Source organism: Anabas testudineus, chromosome 18 (assembly GCF_900324465.2).
Source record: "Anabas testudineus chromosome 18, fAnaTes1.2, whole genome shotgun sequence".
NCBI lineage: Eukaryota > Metazoa > Chordata > Actinopteri > Anabantiformes > Anabantidae > Anabas > Anabas testudineus.
In genome coordinates this window covers 24,341,630-24,359,987 of record NC_046627.1, presented here as the reverse complement: position 1 = coordinate 24,359,987, position 18,358 = coordinate 24,341,630, and the positions used below count along the sequence as shown (strand labels likewise).

The window sequence follows — 18,358 nt, the reverse complement described above, 5'->3', positions numbered from 1 at the left end:
TTTGTGCATTGTCATGTTGCACTCACAGCGACTGAAACTGAGCATTGTTGGGAACCAGACGAGTTGAGATACCTTCCTCCTGACACCAGTCACCACCGTTTTCACTGTCAAGGATATTTTGTTGAAATGAAACCTCAGTCCCACAGTTTCCACTGAGGCAGACCCACGTGTCACTGAAGCAAAAGGCGTGATATCCCAACTTATATCGAAGGACCACCTGCAGAATTAGAGTGAAAAGTTGAAGTATAGTTTACTGTTGTATGAACATGGGGAAAAATTCTTCTTTAGCCCATCTGCATTTCTTATTTATTTGGTATCGACACACTTTATTGGTAGGATCAACAACTCTGAATTTGAGTTTTACATTTTGATTTTAAAAAGGACAGATTTACTTTGTTTCTTGTGATTAAAGAAAAATTATTGTATTAGCTGCCTTTCACTTGTTTAAAAAAAAACATAATGGAAATTATTTAGAACTCAATCAATGAACCAAGTGCTATACCATAAATGTGTAAAAACTATATTATAGTTTGAAAGGGATGAAAAGTGCATAAATGTAGTTCATTCTTTAATCTGTAAGAAAAAACACTCCTGCAGTTGTTTTCAGTTAAAAACTGAACAACCAGACACACAAATAAGCAAATGTTTGGTCAAATGTTCAACACACAAGACTGTAAAAAAGAATGAATCTGATCTCAAAGCCTTAGACTTAAATAATTCTGTCACAGGTTTCTTAACTTATGTGCTATCTGGCAACATCAGTGCTAAAACAATTATGCTTGCTTTCCCAAAATAAATGAATTAGTATAGAAAATGAGACAACATACCGTGACAGACCCATCTGTGTTAGTGCCTTTTGGGTAGTAGGTCATCACTGTGCCCATGAAATGAGAAGCTTCAGAGCTGAAGACCAGAAGCAGCAGCAGCAGCAGTGAGAGTGTCATAGTGAATGTGTTAGTCGCTCCACACAAAGACAGCTGCTGACTGTCTCCTTCTCTATTTATATGACTATAGCCGTTTTTTTTAGACTGAAAATGATCTATGAATGCGGAAGTGATCTACAGTGGTATGAGGAAAGTCCTCTTTGAATAATGACCTTTCACAGTCCATCAACATCTTACAGCTGTCAAGATGAGTTAGATCCCCTTAGTCACCAAGCAGCTCTGTCATCTAAAATATTGTCATTTACTGCCACTGAAGCAAACTTCAAACAAACTTCGTATTATCTGCCATAGTGCACACATGGTGCAAAACTCAGCACAATATATCATAATTATGACATAAGCTAAAATAATGTACAACACAAAACCATGAGACAAACTAATTGTGCCTTTATTTGTCAGTTGTTTACTGTTCAAAAGTCAAATAACCCTGGTGAACATGCTTCTTCTAAACTGCTCAGACTTATCTCAGTTGTCTGATCATCATGTATATATGCAAACTTGATGTTTTGAACTATTTGAACAACTACATTTTGCAACAATTTTATCGCTTTATGCATTTGATAAAAGAACATCAGTGTCAGATGCATGTTGTGTTTAAAAAACCTGCTCCAAAGAAATGGCTCCAAAGTTTAATATCAGTTATATCATGTCATAGAAGTGATCAAATCATAAAAAAACCTTTTTCGCATGTTCGTTGTTCCATCACAGAAGAGTTAAATAAAATTATTTTCATTGCAATCGTAAGCATCAGGAGTGTGCTTCACATCTGTCACTTTCCACATTCACCATCCTGTGAAGGATGTTAAACCTTAAGTTAAATGGGTTTCATTAACAAAGAATGTATTTTTTTAGCTGTCCACTGTAGTGAGCATGAATAAAAGGGTTAAAAGATAGGACTTTGTCATTTTTGTAATTTTAAGTTTGTTATCTTGCTATGTTGTTATCTATTTTTTGTGTGTTTGTTCATCATATAAAATGGATATTAAAGGGACTAATTAAATTACTGTGTGCACATCATATCAATTAGATGCCAGGAAACATCAACTGTGCCCAGAGGCAAAAACCATCATAGTCCACAAAAGGAGATATGTGTGAAGCGTGTGGGAAATATTTCAGGACGGCACAGTGTGGAGGAAGTGCAGCTACCAGACTTAAAATTCATAATCCATGCACAAACCTCCCACAGGTGCAAACAAAAGCTTCGTTGGCAGCAGTTTCTGTTCCTGAGAATTGATGTAAGAAGCAATAAAATACACTAAATAATGTCTGCTTTAGTTTACTATTATTATTTTTATTACATAAAAAATAATACATCAAAAACAAGAATTTACGTATTAATAACATCATTTTTAGGGGTTAAAAACATTATCAAAACCAGCCATGAAGGCGCAGGGTGATATATGATGGTAGCCCTCGTCTGACTAGTTCATCTTTAAGCTGGACAAGGAAACAAAAATTGGTGATGAGATAGGATCAGTGGATGCAACATAATACACTGATTGTTATTACAGAATTTCTGAATCAGCAGTGTTTGTGGGAGGTGGAGGCCACATGAGTTTGAATTTCAAATGCAAAACATTTGCATTTGATCTAAACATCACCTGGTGGTTTTAATGTTGTGGTGGACAGGGGATCACCAAGATACCAATTTAATGCTGGCCATGATCAGCAGAACACATAGTGCATGACAGCTTGTTGCATGTGAAACCATACAGTCACTGCCAGGTCACCACCCATGTCTCCATCACATTAAACCACAAGGTGGTGTTAACATTTATCTATTACAGATTCCAACTCAGTCAAGGTGTAATTAAACGGCCCCAGTCCCAGTTATGTGGTGCGCTGAAGGGGTTTGTCACTAGATGAGAGGAGACCCACCTGTTGCATGATGGTATTCCTGATGTAGTCCTCAGACAGTGGAGTTGAAGAGAAGATCTTTATCATCATACCTACAACAACTGGAGGCAAAGTGTCTCAACTCACTAATTTATGAACTTTACTACTGTATGAACATCAACAAACTAAATAGAATAAAACGTCACCGTTAGTAAAACTCACCTCGTCTCAGTTGTTCTACTGCAGATGTTGTGTCAACTGTAGGCGTGACTACTGGTGATGGACTTGTTGTAGGTGCTGTAAACATTGAAAGAACAGTGGCTGTAGTTGATCGAATGTTACTTGTAGCTGTTGTTTGTGTAATGGTGTTAGTGATTAGTGTTGATGCAGTGTCCCTGTCGTCGCTGTGGTCATGTCTGATATTGCACTTGAAACATTGATGTTTGTTGATTTTAGTTGTTGTTAGTGGTGTAGTTGTTGCCAAAGGAACTGGAGAGAATGACTTTGTTTGTGTAGTTTTCATATTAACAGATGTAAGACCCAACCTCGGTGAAAACCTCTCGTATTTTGGATCTGTGCTTTGACAGTCGTACTGGAGTGCTGGACCCTGCCTGTGGATTATGGTCATTTTTTACCCCTGTCTTGTGACTTTTTTGTTGCTAGTTTTTCAGTGATTTCGTGTTGTTGCTGTTCTGGGTTGCACCATGTCCTCAGTTATGATCTTTGATTCTAGTTTTTTAACTTTCTGGATTCTGTTTGCAACTTTGTATCCATGCTTGTTTTTCCCTTTTTGATCAGAGCCCTTCTGTTTTGTTTGATACTTTTGAACCCTGAACTCGTACTTGTAGACTTGGTTACAATAAACTCTGTTCTTCCTTGATTGTGTCTGCCACTTTAATCGGATCCTCTTAACTCCAGTTGTTACACATGGATGTTGTGGTTGGGGGTGTCGATACTTTGGGTATCTATATTGATTTGTGAGGTAATGGTTGTTTGTGTAGTGGTAGTAGTTGGTTCACATAGAATTACCACTGTAGCGGTGGTTGTAGTTTGTGTGGTTGTTGTGAACTTCCGTGCAGGGAAGCTTTACTCACCATTTCCAACAGTCACAATGACACATCGAAGCTCTGAGTGATAATTTACTGTGGAACTGTACAAGTAATTCAATATATTAATCTTTTTTTAAAGAGCTTATTTTTCAATATACACATAAAATCACACATAGACTCACTGTATTGAGTGTTTTCGTTACCCTAGTAAATTATAAATAATTGTTTCACAATTTAAATTTACTAACTGCATTTACTGTATTTTTATTATAAAATGTTTTGAAATTATTAGTAGTATTTCGGCAAGTTAGTTAGTTGAAATAAAATTTTAATTTAAAACCTTTTTTTTTTTACTAAATCGTTGTAATTTAACTTTTTGGGCAGATTACCTGATAATTATATAAACATTTTACTAAGGTAATATTCAAGGGACACAGGACACTGACCTGGAAATTGCCTGGACAACAAAGCAGAGGGGTGCAGCAAGGGTGACTTTCTCCATCCTCGTTTTGAGATGGCGTCCAGCTCAGGATGTACTGTCCTGCTGCTAGTGTTGTGTATGTCACGTTGTATGGCCCACTGAACAGCAGCTCTGAGATCCTACGGCAAACAGAAGAGGAAAAGGTGACATGTTCAAAACTTCCCCATCTACCAATCAGTAGAGTATTAGAGCAGGTTTCAGTGAGGAATCGACTGAAACACTATCAGACACAGTAGTACTACCAATAACTGCCACTTATCACCTGAGTCTGTCACCTGTTTGGATCAAGTATCTCCATACAACACAACAGTATGAAGTTATGTCACAGTTAGTTTACACCTCTTAAACTTGTTTGGTGTCATTGCTGGAGATACTGTATAGAGCAGATTCCTTGTGCAAAGACAACAAGTGACTGTGTATTTGATGAACGTTCTTTTCAGAGGGAAAGTTGTGAAGGCCATGATTAACCCGTAATATTTGAATATTTAAATCCTATTAAATTTGTTTTTTTTTCTTTGACTTACGTTGTGTTCTTTGTCTCTGCTTTGATGAGGATTTCCAGAGAGTGATTGACAGGAGTGTACAGCTGAGCTCTGTTGTCTGGGGTTGGAGGCAGGAACTTGGGCAGATAAAGTCCCTCTGTGCAGGACAGCAACTCAGGATCCACTGGAGCAACAACAACAAACAAATTGACACTGGGTTTGTTCATCAGTTAGCCCACTGTAAGATCTCTGCAGATGAAGTGGGTTGCCACACATGTTTTTTGTTTGACCCTACTGAATCAATTACGAACTACAAAATGTTTTCAGTACTGCGCTTGTAAAATTAAGAGATAGAAACAGACGAGAGACGAATAAAAACTAAATATAAAGTAGAACTCAAGAACAGTTGAAACCCAGACATTGTCTGACACATTGTTGGACAACTTCTACATAAGTTTTGTTGGCAGAGAGAAATGCATGTGCTGTTTAAATGTCCTGCAGGTTTTTTGTAATAAAACAAAGTAGGGGACTCATATATTTTACTTAAACATCTAATTTGGTTAACTGAAAAGGAGTTTTCATTCAATAGAACAGCTAATTTAATGAGTACAGAGTATAAAAAGGTAAAGTCTTACCACTGAAAGCAAACTGAACTGGTATTTTGCTGAGAGCATCACTGTTGGTTTGAGTCAGGGTGATAGTCTGTGTAGGAAAGTCCTCCATCACCAGCTGTACAGCATACACACCCTCATTACTGCTGTTGGTGGGACTGAATGACAAGACTGTAAAAGACAAGGAGAAGAGGTTAATCTGAGTTGTGTTGATCTACAAGCAGCAGTGTATCATCATGCACCAGTTTGTTAAAAGACATAAACCTAAAGAAATAAATAATAGTAACTTGTCCTTTGGTCACTCACAGATGAAAGGTTGAGAACAGACGGTGGTGTGCAGGGGTTACACTCTGACAGTGACGTGTTTCCATATCTGCATTGAACATTGTCTCCATCAGGGTCGAACGCCAACAGATTGAAATCTCTCTGACAATTTGAAGGAACTCTGAGAGACAGAGAGAGAATGAGTCAGCAAAGTGTGAGGCACTGTGCTAATTATTTGTTGATATAAAAAGGAGACTCAGCAACACAAAGAGGGAAGAGGCTCACCTTACACGTGGCAGGACGGTCGTCTGTGGTGATGTGTTGGCTTTGCTGGTGTCTGATCGGATCCTCAGTTCAACCAGAGTCACAGCTCTCCAACTTACAATGTTATTGATAGTAGTCACCCAATTACCACCATCAAACCTTCAATGGAAATTAAAAGCCAGAAAACCAGGTATTAGTCCAGACCACAGGTAAACAAAGTCCAGATATCTTGAGCAGTGACTCTAACAGTACAGTGCAGTTGTAGATGTGATGTGATTCATTTAAATCAATCAATTTCTAGATGGCATATATGGTTTTGATGTGTCACTCTTCAGTGACTGTTTAAATGGTGTTTAGTGAAACAACAGACTGTGTCATTTTGTGCATTGTCATGTTGCACTCACAGCTGCTGAAACTGAGTATTGTTGGGAACCAGACGAGTTGAGATACCTTCCTTCTGACACCAGTCATCGCTTTCATTGTCAATGATATTTTCTTGAAATGAAACCTCAGTCCCAAAGTTTCCACCGAGGCAGCCCCACGTGTCAGTGTAAGAGCAATCATTCTCATATGCCAACTTATATCGAAGGACCACCTGCAGAATTGGAGTGAAAAGTTGATGCATAGTTTACTGGGGTATGAACATGGGAAAAAATGTTACTTTGAAGACAAAGTGATGTTTCAAAAATATTTTGGCCAATGTCTTACAGGTACCCACTGACTGTACAGGATTACAAGAAGAATGGATTTTTAAAGCTGGATACAGCTACATTCACCAGCCTCGTCTGACTGGTAGAGGAGGAGGTGTCGCAGTTATTTATAATGATAAACTGACTATCGTACAAAAGCATGTACACAAATTTAAAGCTTTTGAATGTCTTTATAGTAACATAACAAGTATAGATACAAATATAAAGTCTGCTCAGTCGATCCCGCTAATTATCATTTACAGACCCCCAGGGCCCTACTCTGAATTTCTTTGTGAATTTGCAGATTTCCTTTCTAACCTAGTTGTTTCTGTAGACAAATCATTAATTGCTGGAGATTTTAATATTCACTTTGAGAATCCAGAAGACCCTCTGAGAACAGCATTTATGTCCATATTGGACTCGCTAGGAGTAGATCAGTGTGTAGTAGGACCCACTCATAAAGTGGGTCACACCTTAGATTTAATAATATCCTTCGGTTTAAGTATAAGAAATTTACTTACACTGCCACTGTCTGAAGTTATCTCGGACCACTATCTTGTTTCAACTACAGTTTGTCATATTAATAATGTATACTCAGCGCCGCGCTATCGCATTAAACGTACATTTACATCAACTACCGCACAGAGCTTTATTAGTAATCTTCCAGAGTTATCAACTTTGATTGGATCACCGTCTGACACCACAGAACTAGACCAGGCGACTGAATATCTCGAGTCGTCATTACGTTATACCTTAGATAATATAGCTCCAGTTAAAAGAAAAGTCATCAGAGATAAGAAACTTGCTCCTTGGTATAACGATGACACGCGCGTCTTAAAACAGACTACTCGAAAGTTAGAACGTAAATGGCGCCAAACTAAACTGTTAGTATTCCAGATAGCGTGGAAGGAGAGCATCCTGAACTATAAAAAAGCTCTTAGTGCAGCTAGATCAACGTATCTCTCCACTCTCATAGAAAACAACAAAAACAACCCTAGATTTTTATTTAATACAGTAGCCAAATTAACTAGAAAGAAAACTACTGCAGATATCTCCATAACAACGTTGTGCAGTAGTGAGGACTTCATGAACTTTTTCAATAACCAAATTGTAAATATATGGCAGAAAATTCAAGCTTTAAAACCAGACAATTTAGTTGACGCAGGTGACGAGCTAACCTCAGCAGATCAGTACCTAGATTACTTTACTCCTCTTGAAGAGAATGAACTAATTTCACTCATCTCTTCTGCAAAATCTTCAACCTGCACATTAGACCCTATACCGACACACTTTCTAAAACAGATAGTGCCAGAAATAATAGAACCCCTGCTGACAATCATAAATTCCTCACTTAGCTGTGGGTATGTCCCAAAGTGTTTTAAATTAGCAGTTATTAAACCGCTAATCAAGAAACCTGATCTCGACCCCTGTCAGCTGTCAAATTACAGGCCGATATCAAACCTCCCCTTTATCTCTAAGATTCTCGAAAAGATAGTAGCTGGGCAGCTATCCTCGTATCTTCATAGAAATAACATACATGAACTCTATCAGTCAGGATTTAGGCCTCATCACAGCACAGAGACGGCACTTGTTAAAGTAGTAAATGACCTCCTATTGGCCTCTGATCAGGGTAGTGTCTCTATGCTTGTGCTACTCGATCTCAGTGCAGCTTTTGACACCATTGACCATAGTATTCTCCTTCACAGACTAGAAAATGTCATTGGAATTAGGGGAACGGCCCTCTCCTGGCTTAGGTCCTATTTGACCGATCGTTATCAGTATGTAGATCTAAATGGCGATTACTCCACATGCTCTCCAATGGAGGTTGGTGTTCCACAGGGTTCAGATTTAGGCCCCCTGCTTTTTTCCCTCTACATGCTTCCTCTGGGCAACATTATCCGTAAACATGGTATTAACTTTCATTGTTATGCTGACGACACACAGTTATATGTTTCATCAAAACCAGATGAGATCAAACTGCTTAATAAAGTTGAGCAATGTGTAAAGGATATACGAGACTGGATGCTAATTAACTTCCTTCTGCTAAATCCTGATAAGACAGAAGTACTAGTTATAGGATCATCTGCAGCTAGAAGCAAGATGTTAGACCACACCGTAACTCTAGATGGCCTTTCCGTTACATCTAGTGCAACAGTCAAAGACCTTGGTGTGATTCTAGATTCCAGTCTTTCATGTAGATAATGTCACCAGGACAGCTTTCTTTCACCTCAGAAATATTGCCAAGATAAGGAATATTTTGTCACTAAATGATGCAGAAAAATTAGTCCATGCTTTCATCACCTCTAGGTTGGACTACTGTAATGCCTTACTGTCTGGCTGTTCAACCAGGTGCATAAACAAGCTTCAGTTAGTTCAGAATGCAGCAGCGAAAGTCCTCACTCGAACCAGAAGATATGAGCACATCACCCCTGTCTTATCTACACTTCATTGGCTCCCCGTGAAATTTCGCATTGATTTTAAAATACTACTTTTGACATTTAAAGCATTAAATGGTCTTGCGCCGCATTATCTAAGTGAACTGCTAGTGTCTTATGATCCACCACGCCTACTTCGCTCAAAGGATGCTGGCTGCCTGTCAGTACCTCGTATCCTAAAAACTACAGCTGGGGGCAGAGCTTTTTCTTACAAAGCCCCAAAGTTATGGAATAGCCTTCCAAATAGCGTTCGGGACTCAGACACAGTCTCAGTGTTTAAGTCTAGGCTGAAAACCTATTTATTTAGTCAAGCATTTGAGTAAATAGATCTGGGAAGGACTCATGGACGTAGAGCATTATGGTGAACTGGTATGTTTAGATGCTGTCTTCCCAACTCTCACTGATCACTCGGGTTTGTTGATGGTGAAGTGTTCGGTTGCTCTACATCCCAGTGCGCCCTCATGTCTGTGTTTCCTTCTGGCCCACCCTTTTAGTTAGGCTGTCATAATTAGTCCTGCCGGAGTCCCTGCTGCACTACACTAAATATACATTCACCTCAAACTTTATCTGACTGTGAATACAACTAATTGCAATCTCTCCTCTTCTCTCTCTTTCCCTCTCCCTCTCTCTTTTCCCTCTTCCTGTCTCTCTGTCGAGCTACACGTCATTCCACCCTTTGCCCTCTGGACCTGTCTGACTCATCCTGATGCCCAACTTCTGGCTGGAGATCTCGTCGCCTGGATCCACCGTTTGCCCTATGTGATGCGTTTGGAGACTGGAGTTGGTCACACACTACTATGAAGTCGGTCTTGGCCTCGGCGGACGTCGGCAGCTGTTTCTTGGAGGTCTCGACTCAACGCTCGATAGTCCAGGAATGGAACAAGTCTGCCTGCAATAACTAACTGGACTCCATATTAACTTAAAGACATTAACTGTTATACTGGACTGCCTGCTGCCTACACAGCATGTAATCACCCATATGAGGATGGGTTCCCTGTTGAGTCTGGTTCCTCTCAAGGTTTCTTCCTGTTGCCTTCTCAGGGAGTTTTTCCTTGCCACCGTCGCCCTCGGCTTGCTCATCAGGGACAATCACATTATTATGACTCATACACATACACTGTTCATGTACTGTTCTTTGGTTGTGTAAAGCTGCTTTGTGACAATGTCAATTGTAAAAAGCGCTCTACAAATAAAATTGAATTGAATTGAATTGAATTAAAGTGAATTTTAGGGGTTAGGAGGTTTTATAATCCAGTGGTTTTAGTTTTTAAACCTTTCTATTTAAACACCAATCAGTTGTAAAGCTGCATTTAGCTGAAATGTTCAGTGTGATTTTGAAGTTTTTTAAATTATCTTGTAATATTGTAATATCTCCTTGCATGTTTTTTTTTTCCATATGAGCTAAAATCTAAAACATGAATTATATAAATATATTAATATATGAATAATATTCGGTGTTAATATTTCATTCCATTTCATTTTGAGTCAATCTTTAAAATGATCTGATGTTATTAAAATGTAATGTGTTGATTTTGCTGTATTAAGTTTTTAGATATAATAAAAATAAAAACAATACAAACTCCAATAGCTAATTGGAGCCAGGAGTGAGCCAACCTTGAGTCCAATCAGTGTGATGTTATTGGATATGTTGCTAAAAGCTGTCCTGTCCTTTAAAAACACACACCAGTTTTGGGTTTACTGGTTTCAAGAAGCACTGCCAAAGAGCTCTCAGAAGACCTACGATGAAGACTTGGCGTGGTGGTCCTGTAAAGATGACTGCAAGAGCACAGCGCAGAATGCTTAATGAGGTAAAGAAGCATCCTAGAGTGTCAGCTAAAGACTTACAGGAATCTCCGGCACATGCTATCTTTTTTGTTGACACATCTACAATAAGGAAAACATCAAACAAGAAAGGAGTACATGGGAGGACACCACGGAGGAAGCCATTGCTGTCAAAAAAAAAAAATTGTTGTTTGGAAAAAACACACAACACTATGTGTGGAGAAAAAAAGGCACAGCACACCAACATCAAAACATGGCAGAGGGAGCATCATGGTTTGAGGCTGCTTTGCTTTCCAGGGCCTGGACTGATTGTTGTAAATTATGGAAAAATGAATTCCAGAGTTTATCAAGACATTTTGTTGGAAATGTAAGACCATCTGTTCGCCCACTGAAGCTCCACAGAGGATGGGTGATGCAACAGGACAATGATCCAAAGCATACAAGTCATTCAACCGAAGAAAGGCTTCAACAGAACAAAATAGACCTTCTGGAGTGGCCCAGTCAGAGTCCTGACCTCCACCATGCTGTTGCATGACCTTATGAGAGCCATTCACACCAGACATCCTAAGAATATTGCTACACTGAAACAGTTTTGTGAGGAGTGGTCTAAAATGACTCCAGATCATTGTGCAGGTCTGATCTGCAACTACAGGGAACGTTTGGTTGAGGTTATTGCTGAAATAAGGTTCAACCAGTTATGAAGTCCAAAGGTTCACATACTTTTCCCACCCTGTCCTGTGAATGTTTACATGTTATGTTCAATACAAACATGAAAACATATGATGTTTCTGTAGCATTATTTTAAGCAGTGTCACATACCTAGGGTCGGACTCCATGGCCAGAGAAGAGACTCAAAACGAATATATGAAATAGAAAGGCTTTATTGACCAGAGACACCTGCCTAAATAGGCCGAGAGGAAGCACAGGTGAAGTGGCTGGCCAATCAGTGTGCAGGGGCAATGAGGAGGCGGAGCCAACAACATGGAGGGCAAACAGGTAGACTCGTGACAAGCAGACTGTGTTTTTCTGTTGTTGTGAGTTAGATGAAGATAAGAGTACATTTTAAGACCAATTCATGCAAACTCCACGTAATCCCAAAGACTTCACATACTTTTTCTTGCCACCATATTTTAATATGCTCTTTAGCCCATCTGCATTTCTTATGCATTTCCATGTATCAACAAACTAGTGTCGTAGGATCAATAACTCAGAATTTTCTGCAGATTTTTACATTTTGATGTTAAAAAACTTCTGATAGATTTCCCTTATTCGTTAAGTGCATAAACTTCAGTTCAGTTAATTCTTTACTCTGTAGGAAAAAAAATTCTGCAATTGTATTCAGTTAAAAACTATGTAACGACCAGACGCACAAATGAGCAATTGTTTTTTCATATGTTCAATACACAAGAGTGTCCACTTGGTAATAAAAAATAAAATCTTGACTGACTTAAATTTGCCAGTTGCAGGTTTGTTAACTTATGTGCTGTGTGGCAAGATGTGTGGCTCCACACAAAGACAGTTAATGACTGTCTCCTTCTCTAATTACTGACTGACACTATCACAACAAACCTTAAACAAACTTAGTATTCTCTGCCTTAGTGCACACATGGTGCAAAACTCAGCACAATATACGATAATTATGATATAATAAGTTAACATATGTACAACATAGAACCATGAGACCAGCTAATTAGAAAATAGATCTTTGCCATTTTAGTCATTTTAACTTTTTCATCTTTAATTCTTTTTCATTTTGGGGAAAATTGTATAGAATGGATAGGGGACTAATTAAATTACTGTGTGCATGCCTTACATTTACATTTAGTCATTTAGCAGACGCTTTTATCCAAAGCGACTTACAAGAGAGGAACAAGGCAAGCAAACAAAATCTAAGTCAAGAAGAACAACATCAATTTTTTTTTTATTTAAGTGCAAAGGAAGATGCGGTTTTCAGCAGTTTTTTAAAGATTGCAAGAGAGGTGGTGAGCGTGCAGAGTTCTGCAGCTCATTCCACCATCGTGGGATCACTGAGCTGAACAGTTTTCCTTGGTGTCGACTGTGTGGTGCTGGTACCTCCAGACAAAGTTCCCTGGTTGAGCGCAGTGGACGGGAGGGGATGTAGACCTGAATGATAGAACTGAGATAAGATGGAGCTGTGAAGGTGACCACTCTGTAGGCAAGAGGCAGAGCTTTGAACTTGATCCTTGCAGCCACAGGAAGCCAGTGCAAAGATCTGAAGAGCGGTGTGACATGAGACCTTTTTGGTTGATAAAAAATGAGCCGTGCTGCTGCATTTTGCATCATCTGGAGGGGTTTGGTCGTGGATGCCGGTAAACCCATCAGTAATGGATTGCAGTAATCCAAGCGAGATAAGATCAACGCCTGTACAATGAGTTGGGTTGTGTACTCTGTCAGATAGGGTCTGATCTTTCTGATATTGTGGAGGGCATATCTACACGATCTAGAGACTGTGGCGATGTGTTCCGTGAAGGTCAGCTGGTCATCAATGATGACCCCCAGGTTTCTGGCTGACTTAGTAGGGACAATCACCGCCGATCCAATGTTAATGCTGATGTTGTGTTGAGTTGAAGGTCTGGCAGGGAAGACTAGAAATTCAGTTTTGGGAATGTTGCGTTGAAGGTGTCTTTTTCTCATCCAGGCAGAGATGTCAGAGAGACAGACAGAGATCCAAGATGAGACAGTTGAGTCAGCCTTAAATAATTAGATGCCGGGAAACATCAACCGAGCCCAGAGGCAAAAGCCATGAATCACAGTCTAGAAGATGTCATGAGACACGTACGAAGCATGTTCAACATATTTCTGAAGCAGGGTGTGGAGGAAGTGCAGCTGCCAGAATTGAAATTCATAATTGATGCACAAACCTCCCACAGATACAAACAAAAGCATTTTTAGCAGCAGTTTCTGTTCATCAGAATTGACATAAGAAGCAAAAAATACACTAAATGATGTCTGCTTTAGTTGATTATATTTTTTAAATAGAAAAATTATTACAGCAAAAACAACAAATTACATTTTAATAACATCAGATCTTTTTAAAGATTGAATCAAATTAAAAGAAAACATGATAATGTTGGTCAAATTATTTTCATTGTACACTAACACTGCTCATTTAGTAATTGAGTGGGAAGGAAATGTTAACACAGAATATTATATATATTATTATTATTTTAGATTCTGAGCTTATATGGAAACATCCGAAATGCAAAGAAATATGAAATCAAGATCATTTAAAAAACTTCAAAATCACCTTGAACATTTCAGCTAAATGCAGCTGTATGACTCATTGATGTTTAAATAAAACCACTGGATTATAAAACCTCGTAAAATTTACTTAAAAATCCTTTTAAGAGCTTAATACATGATCAGAATCAGCCACCAGGTGTGGCTGTGGTTGTTTCACTGCTCACAAGGCATAGGGTGATAGATGATGGTAGCCCTCGTCTGACTAGTTCATCTTTAAGCTGGACAAGGAAACAAAAATTGGTGATGAGATAGGATCAGTGGATACATCATAATACACTGATTGTTATCACAGAATTTCTGAATCAGCAGTGTTTGTGGGAGGTGGAGGCCACATGAGTTTGAATTTCAAATGCAAAACATTTGCATTTGATCTAAACATCACCTGGTGGTTTTAATGTTGTGGTGGACAGGGGATCACCAAGATACCAATTTAATGCTGGCCATGATCAGTAGAACACATAGTGCATGACAGCTTGTTGCATGTGAAACCATATAGTCACTGCCAGGTCACCACCCATGTCTCCATCACATTAAACCACAAGGTGGTGTTAACATTTATCTATTACAGATTCCAACTCAGCTAAGGTGTAATTAAACGGCCCCAGCCCCAGTTATGTGGTGCGCTGAAGGGGTTTGTCACTAGATGAGAGGAGACCCACCTGTTGCATGATGGTATTCCTGATGTAGTCCTCAGACAGTGGAGTTGAAGAGGAGATCTTTATCATCATACCTACAACAACTGGAGGCAAAGTGTCTCAACTCACTCATTTATGAACTTTACTACTGTATGAACATCAACAAACTACATAGAGTAAAACGTCACCATTAGTAAAACTCACCTCGTCTCAGTTGTTCTACTGCAGATGTTGTGTCAACTGTAGGCGTGACTACTGGTGGTGGACTTGTTGTAGGTGCTGTAATCATTGAAAGAACAGTGTTGTTGATCGAATGTTACTTGTAGCTGTTGTTTGTGTAATGGTGTTAGTGATTAGTGTTGATGCAGTGTTGCTGTCGTCACTATGGTCATGTCTGATATTGCACTTGAAACATTGATGTTTGTTGATTTTAGTTGTTGTTAGTGGTGTAGTTGTTGCCAAAGGAACTTGAGAGAATGACTTTGTTTTGTGTAGTTTTTATCCTCGGTGAAAGCCTCTTGTGTTTTCGATCCATGCCTTGACAGTAGATGATTCTTAAAAAATATGACTTTGTCATTTTTGTAATTTTGGACAACCTGCTTTACCTGGTTACTGGACCTGGAGTGGAGTGCTGTACCCTGCCTCTAGATTATGGTCTATGGTCGATTATGGTATTATTATGTCTTGTGACTTTTTGTTGCTAGTTTTGCAGTGATTTCGTGTTGTTGCTGTTCTGCTTTACACCATTCCCTCAGTTATAATGTTTGATTCTAGTTTTTTTACATTTTCGATTTTGTTTGCAGCTTTGTATCCATGCTTGTTTTTCCCTTTTTGATCAGAGCCCTTCTGTTTTGTTTGAAAATTTTTAACCCTGAACCCTACCATTCAGTTACTATCAACCTATCACCAGCTATCTTGTCGCTTTAGACTTGGTTACAATAAACTCCTTTCTTACTTAATTGTGTCTGTCACTTTAATCATGTCCTCGAATTGTTACACATGGTTGTTGTGGTTGGTGGTGTCGCTGCATTCGGGGTATCTATAGTTATTTGTGAGATAATGGTTGTTTGTGTAGTGGTAGTAGTTGATTTATATAGAGTTACAACTGTAGCGGTGGTTGTAGTTGCATTTTGTGTGCTTGTTGTTAACTTCATCAGTGTAGGAAAGCTTTACTCACCATTTACAACAGTCACGATGACACAACAAAGCTCTGAGTGATACTTTATTGTAGAACTGTACATGTAATTTAATACATTATTATTTTTATTATATATCTTTTTTTTCATTATACGCAAAAAGTCACATATGGACTTACTGTATATAGTGTTTTCATTAACCTAGTAAATTATAGCTGTCTAATTACTAAATAATAACTTAATATTCGTTTCACAATTGAAATGAAATAACTGCATTTAGTGTAAAACATGTTTACAAATTTGCCCAAAGGTTATAAACCATGTAATACGTTTGTAATAAGTAATACTACGTGCTACTACTCATTATCAGGAAAGTGAGAGGTGCCACAGGGTTGTCCGACCACAGCTGATGACCACTCTGCAGTGCTGTGTGTTTTGTGCCTATAACCTGAAAATGTTCTTCAAAATCTCTGGAAACACTGCTGTGCTTGTCACATATGATTAAACTGCAGACATTTAAAACATATACAGTAGTGTTTCTTTGCAGAACACAAAAAGGTAAACGTTAGGTGATATAGATAGATACATTGATTGATAGACATTTCTGTGAAGAAGCACATGGCCATTGTGCAGCCTGTGTTTTGTCAATTGCACTGTAAAGAAATTTCCTACTGTACATGTTTGGTGTACAAACATACAAACAATCAATGATAAAATTACTTTAATGGGAGTTTTAATTATTGATTCAAAAATAACAAATGTGCTGTGGTTTTAACCTCTCATCATTAATCATTAAATTTAACCCTTTGTTTTAATTTCTCTGTAGGAATGAAAAAAACAATGCAATTGAAATTTTATTTATGAACCTATTTTTCAAAATAATAAGCTACATAATCAATTATTACAGAAACAAAAAAGCAAACAGCAAAGTTATATTTTAATTGCCACAGATAATACTAACAGCATGTGAGGCACTGTGCTAATTATTTATTGATATAAAAATTAGTACTAAGACTCAGGAACACAAAGAGGGAAGAGGCTCACCTTACAAGCGGCAGGATGGTCGTCTGTGGCGATGTGTAGGCTTTGCTGCTGTCTGATCGATTCCTCAGTTTAACCAGAGTCACAGCTCTCCAACTTAGGATGTCATTGTTATTATTCACCCAACTACCACTAATCAACCTTAAGATGAGATTCATTGAAAGTCAGTTATTAAATGGTATCTGCTTCAGTTTTTCATTATTATTACTATTAATAGTAGTAATAAGCTGCATGATCAATTATTACAGAAACAAACAGCAAAGTCATATTTTACTTGCAACGGATCATATTAAAGATTGACAGGGAGTGTCAGAATAACAAAAAAAAGGTTAACAGGTGCGTATACCATTAATGTGCTTTCATGTTTTGTTAGAAATCAGCAATCAAATATACAAATCAACTCATATGATCATGTGAGTTTGTTTATTTGATTAGGCCTACTGATGTGATCATATGAAACAGCTTCACACACCATCTATTGGATTAAACTACATGACAACACTTTATTGTGTAGAATGTACTGTGGCTTTTTAAAGTGTTTTGCTCTGTCTTCTGTTATTCCAACAGTGTGTGCTTCATCAGACTTTAGTTTTTACCATGTTTGTTTACAGCTGACCAGATTTCTTATGTAGGATAAAGAAGTGCAGTATTTCTGTGCAGTAGGAGTAGTGCAGTATTTCTATATTGTCTTTCTTTGTATCTGTAACAGATAACCTGCAAAAATAGCCTGTAATGGATTTTAAAAATCATATATCTTGTGTATTTTTGAGCAGCTAAAGATTAAATACATAAATATTCTTCTATAAACTTAATTTTATCACAGTAACTATAATTCTGTACCCTAATCGAGGTAACAACTGCCTATAGAGATTGCAATTGTGTCCTTTGGCATGTTTTGAATGGGACAAGTCATTCTGCAAGCTTCACAAAGCCTTTATACAATCTACGATCTGTAACAGCTTTAAAGTGAGTGACTACACCTATCAGACACAGTAACACCACCTGGTGGTTTTAATATTGTGATGGAGAGGAATCAGCAGAAGAAAGAAATCACAGCTTGTGGATCAGAGTCTGCTGTTTGTGAGGCCCCTGCCTACCACAACCTTAAACCACCAGCTGATGTTAACACTGTAGGTGTTTAACTAGGCCAAGCGACCAGACTAAAGAGATGTGGAGAGAAGTTGCGGATGCAAAGCAGATACGGGTTTGAGAAACTAGACCAGTGCAGGACTTTGCCATGGGGGCTTGGACCACAGAACACTATATAGAACTATATCAGAACTGGACATAGTGTCAGATTAACAGTTTTATTTACATTATTTTGGTACCAGATGCTGTAAATTTGGCATGTTTTGAAAACAGGAGTTGTGAGCAATCCTGTTAGTTTAACATCTAGTTGATTATCAGTTATATATGCACATCACTTCAGCGAAAATTATTATTAT

At 38.3% G+C, this 18,358-nt stretch overlaps 1 protein-coding gene across 4 annotated transcripts in view; it reads right to left on the bottom strand.

Annotated features, from left to right (window-relative positions):
* Positions 1-6,608, bottom strand: part of LOC113157655 (mucin-17-like) — a 33,189-nt gene extending 26,581 nt beyond the window's left edge. The window contains exons 1-3 of one of the 4 annotated variants that reach the window (XM_026353245.1): positions 6,336-6,607; positions 5,953-6,090; positions 5,710-5,848 (exon numbers count right to left, since the gene is read on the bottom strand). In XM_026353245.1, the coding sequence (XP_026209030.1) occupies positions 5,710-5,848; positions 5,953-6,090; positions 6,336-6,556 (498 nt within the window). In that variant the 5' untranslated portion in view covers positions 6,557-6,607. Of the gene's footprint in view, positions 1-26; positions 218-827; positions 958-5,709; positions 5,849-5,952; positions 6,091-6,335 lie in introns of those variants that run through there. The other 3 variants (XM_026353246.1, XM_026353244.1, XM_026353247.1) reach the window with 3 other exon arrangements.
* Between the last annotated feature and the right edge of the window lie 11,750 nt (positions 6,609-18,358).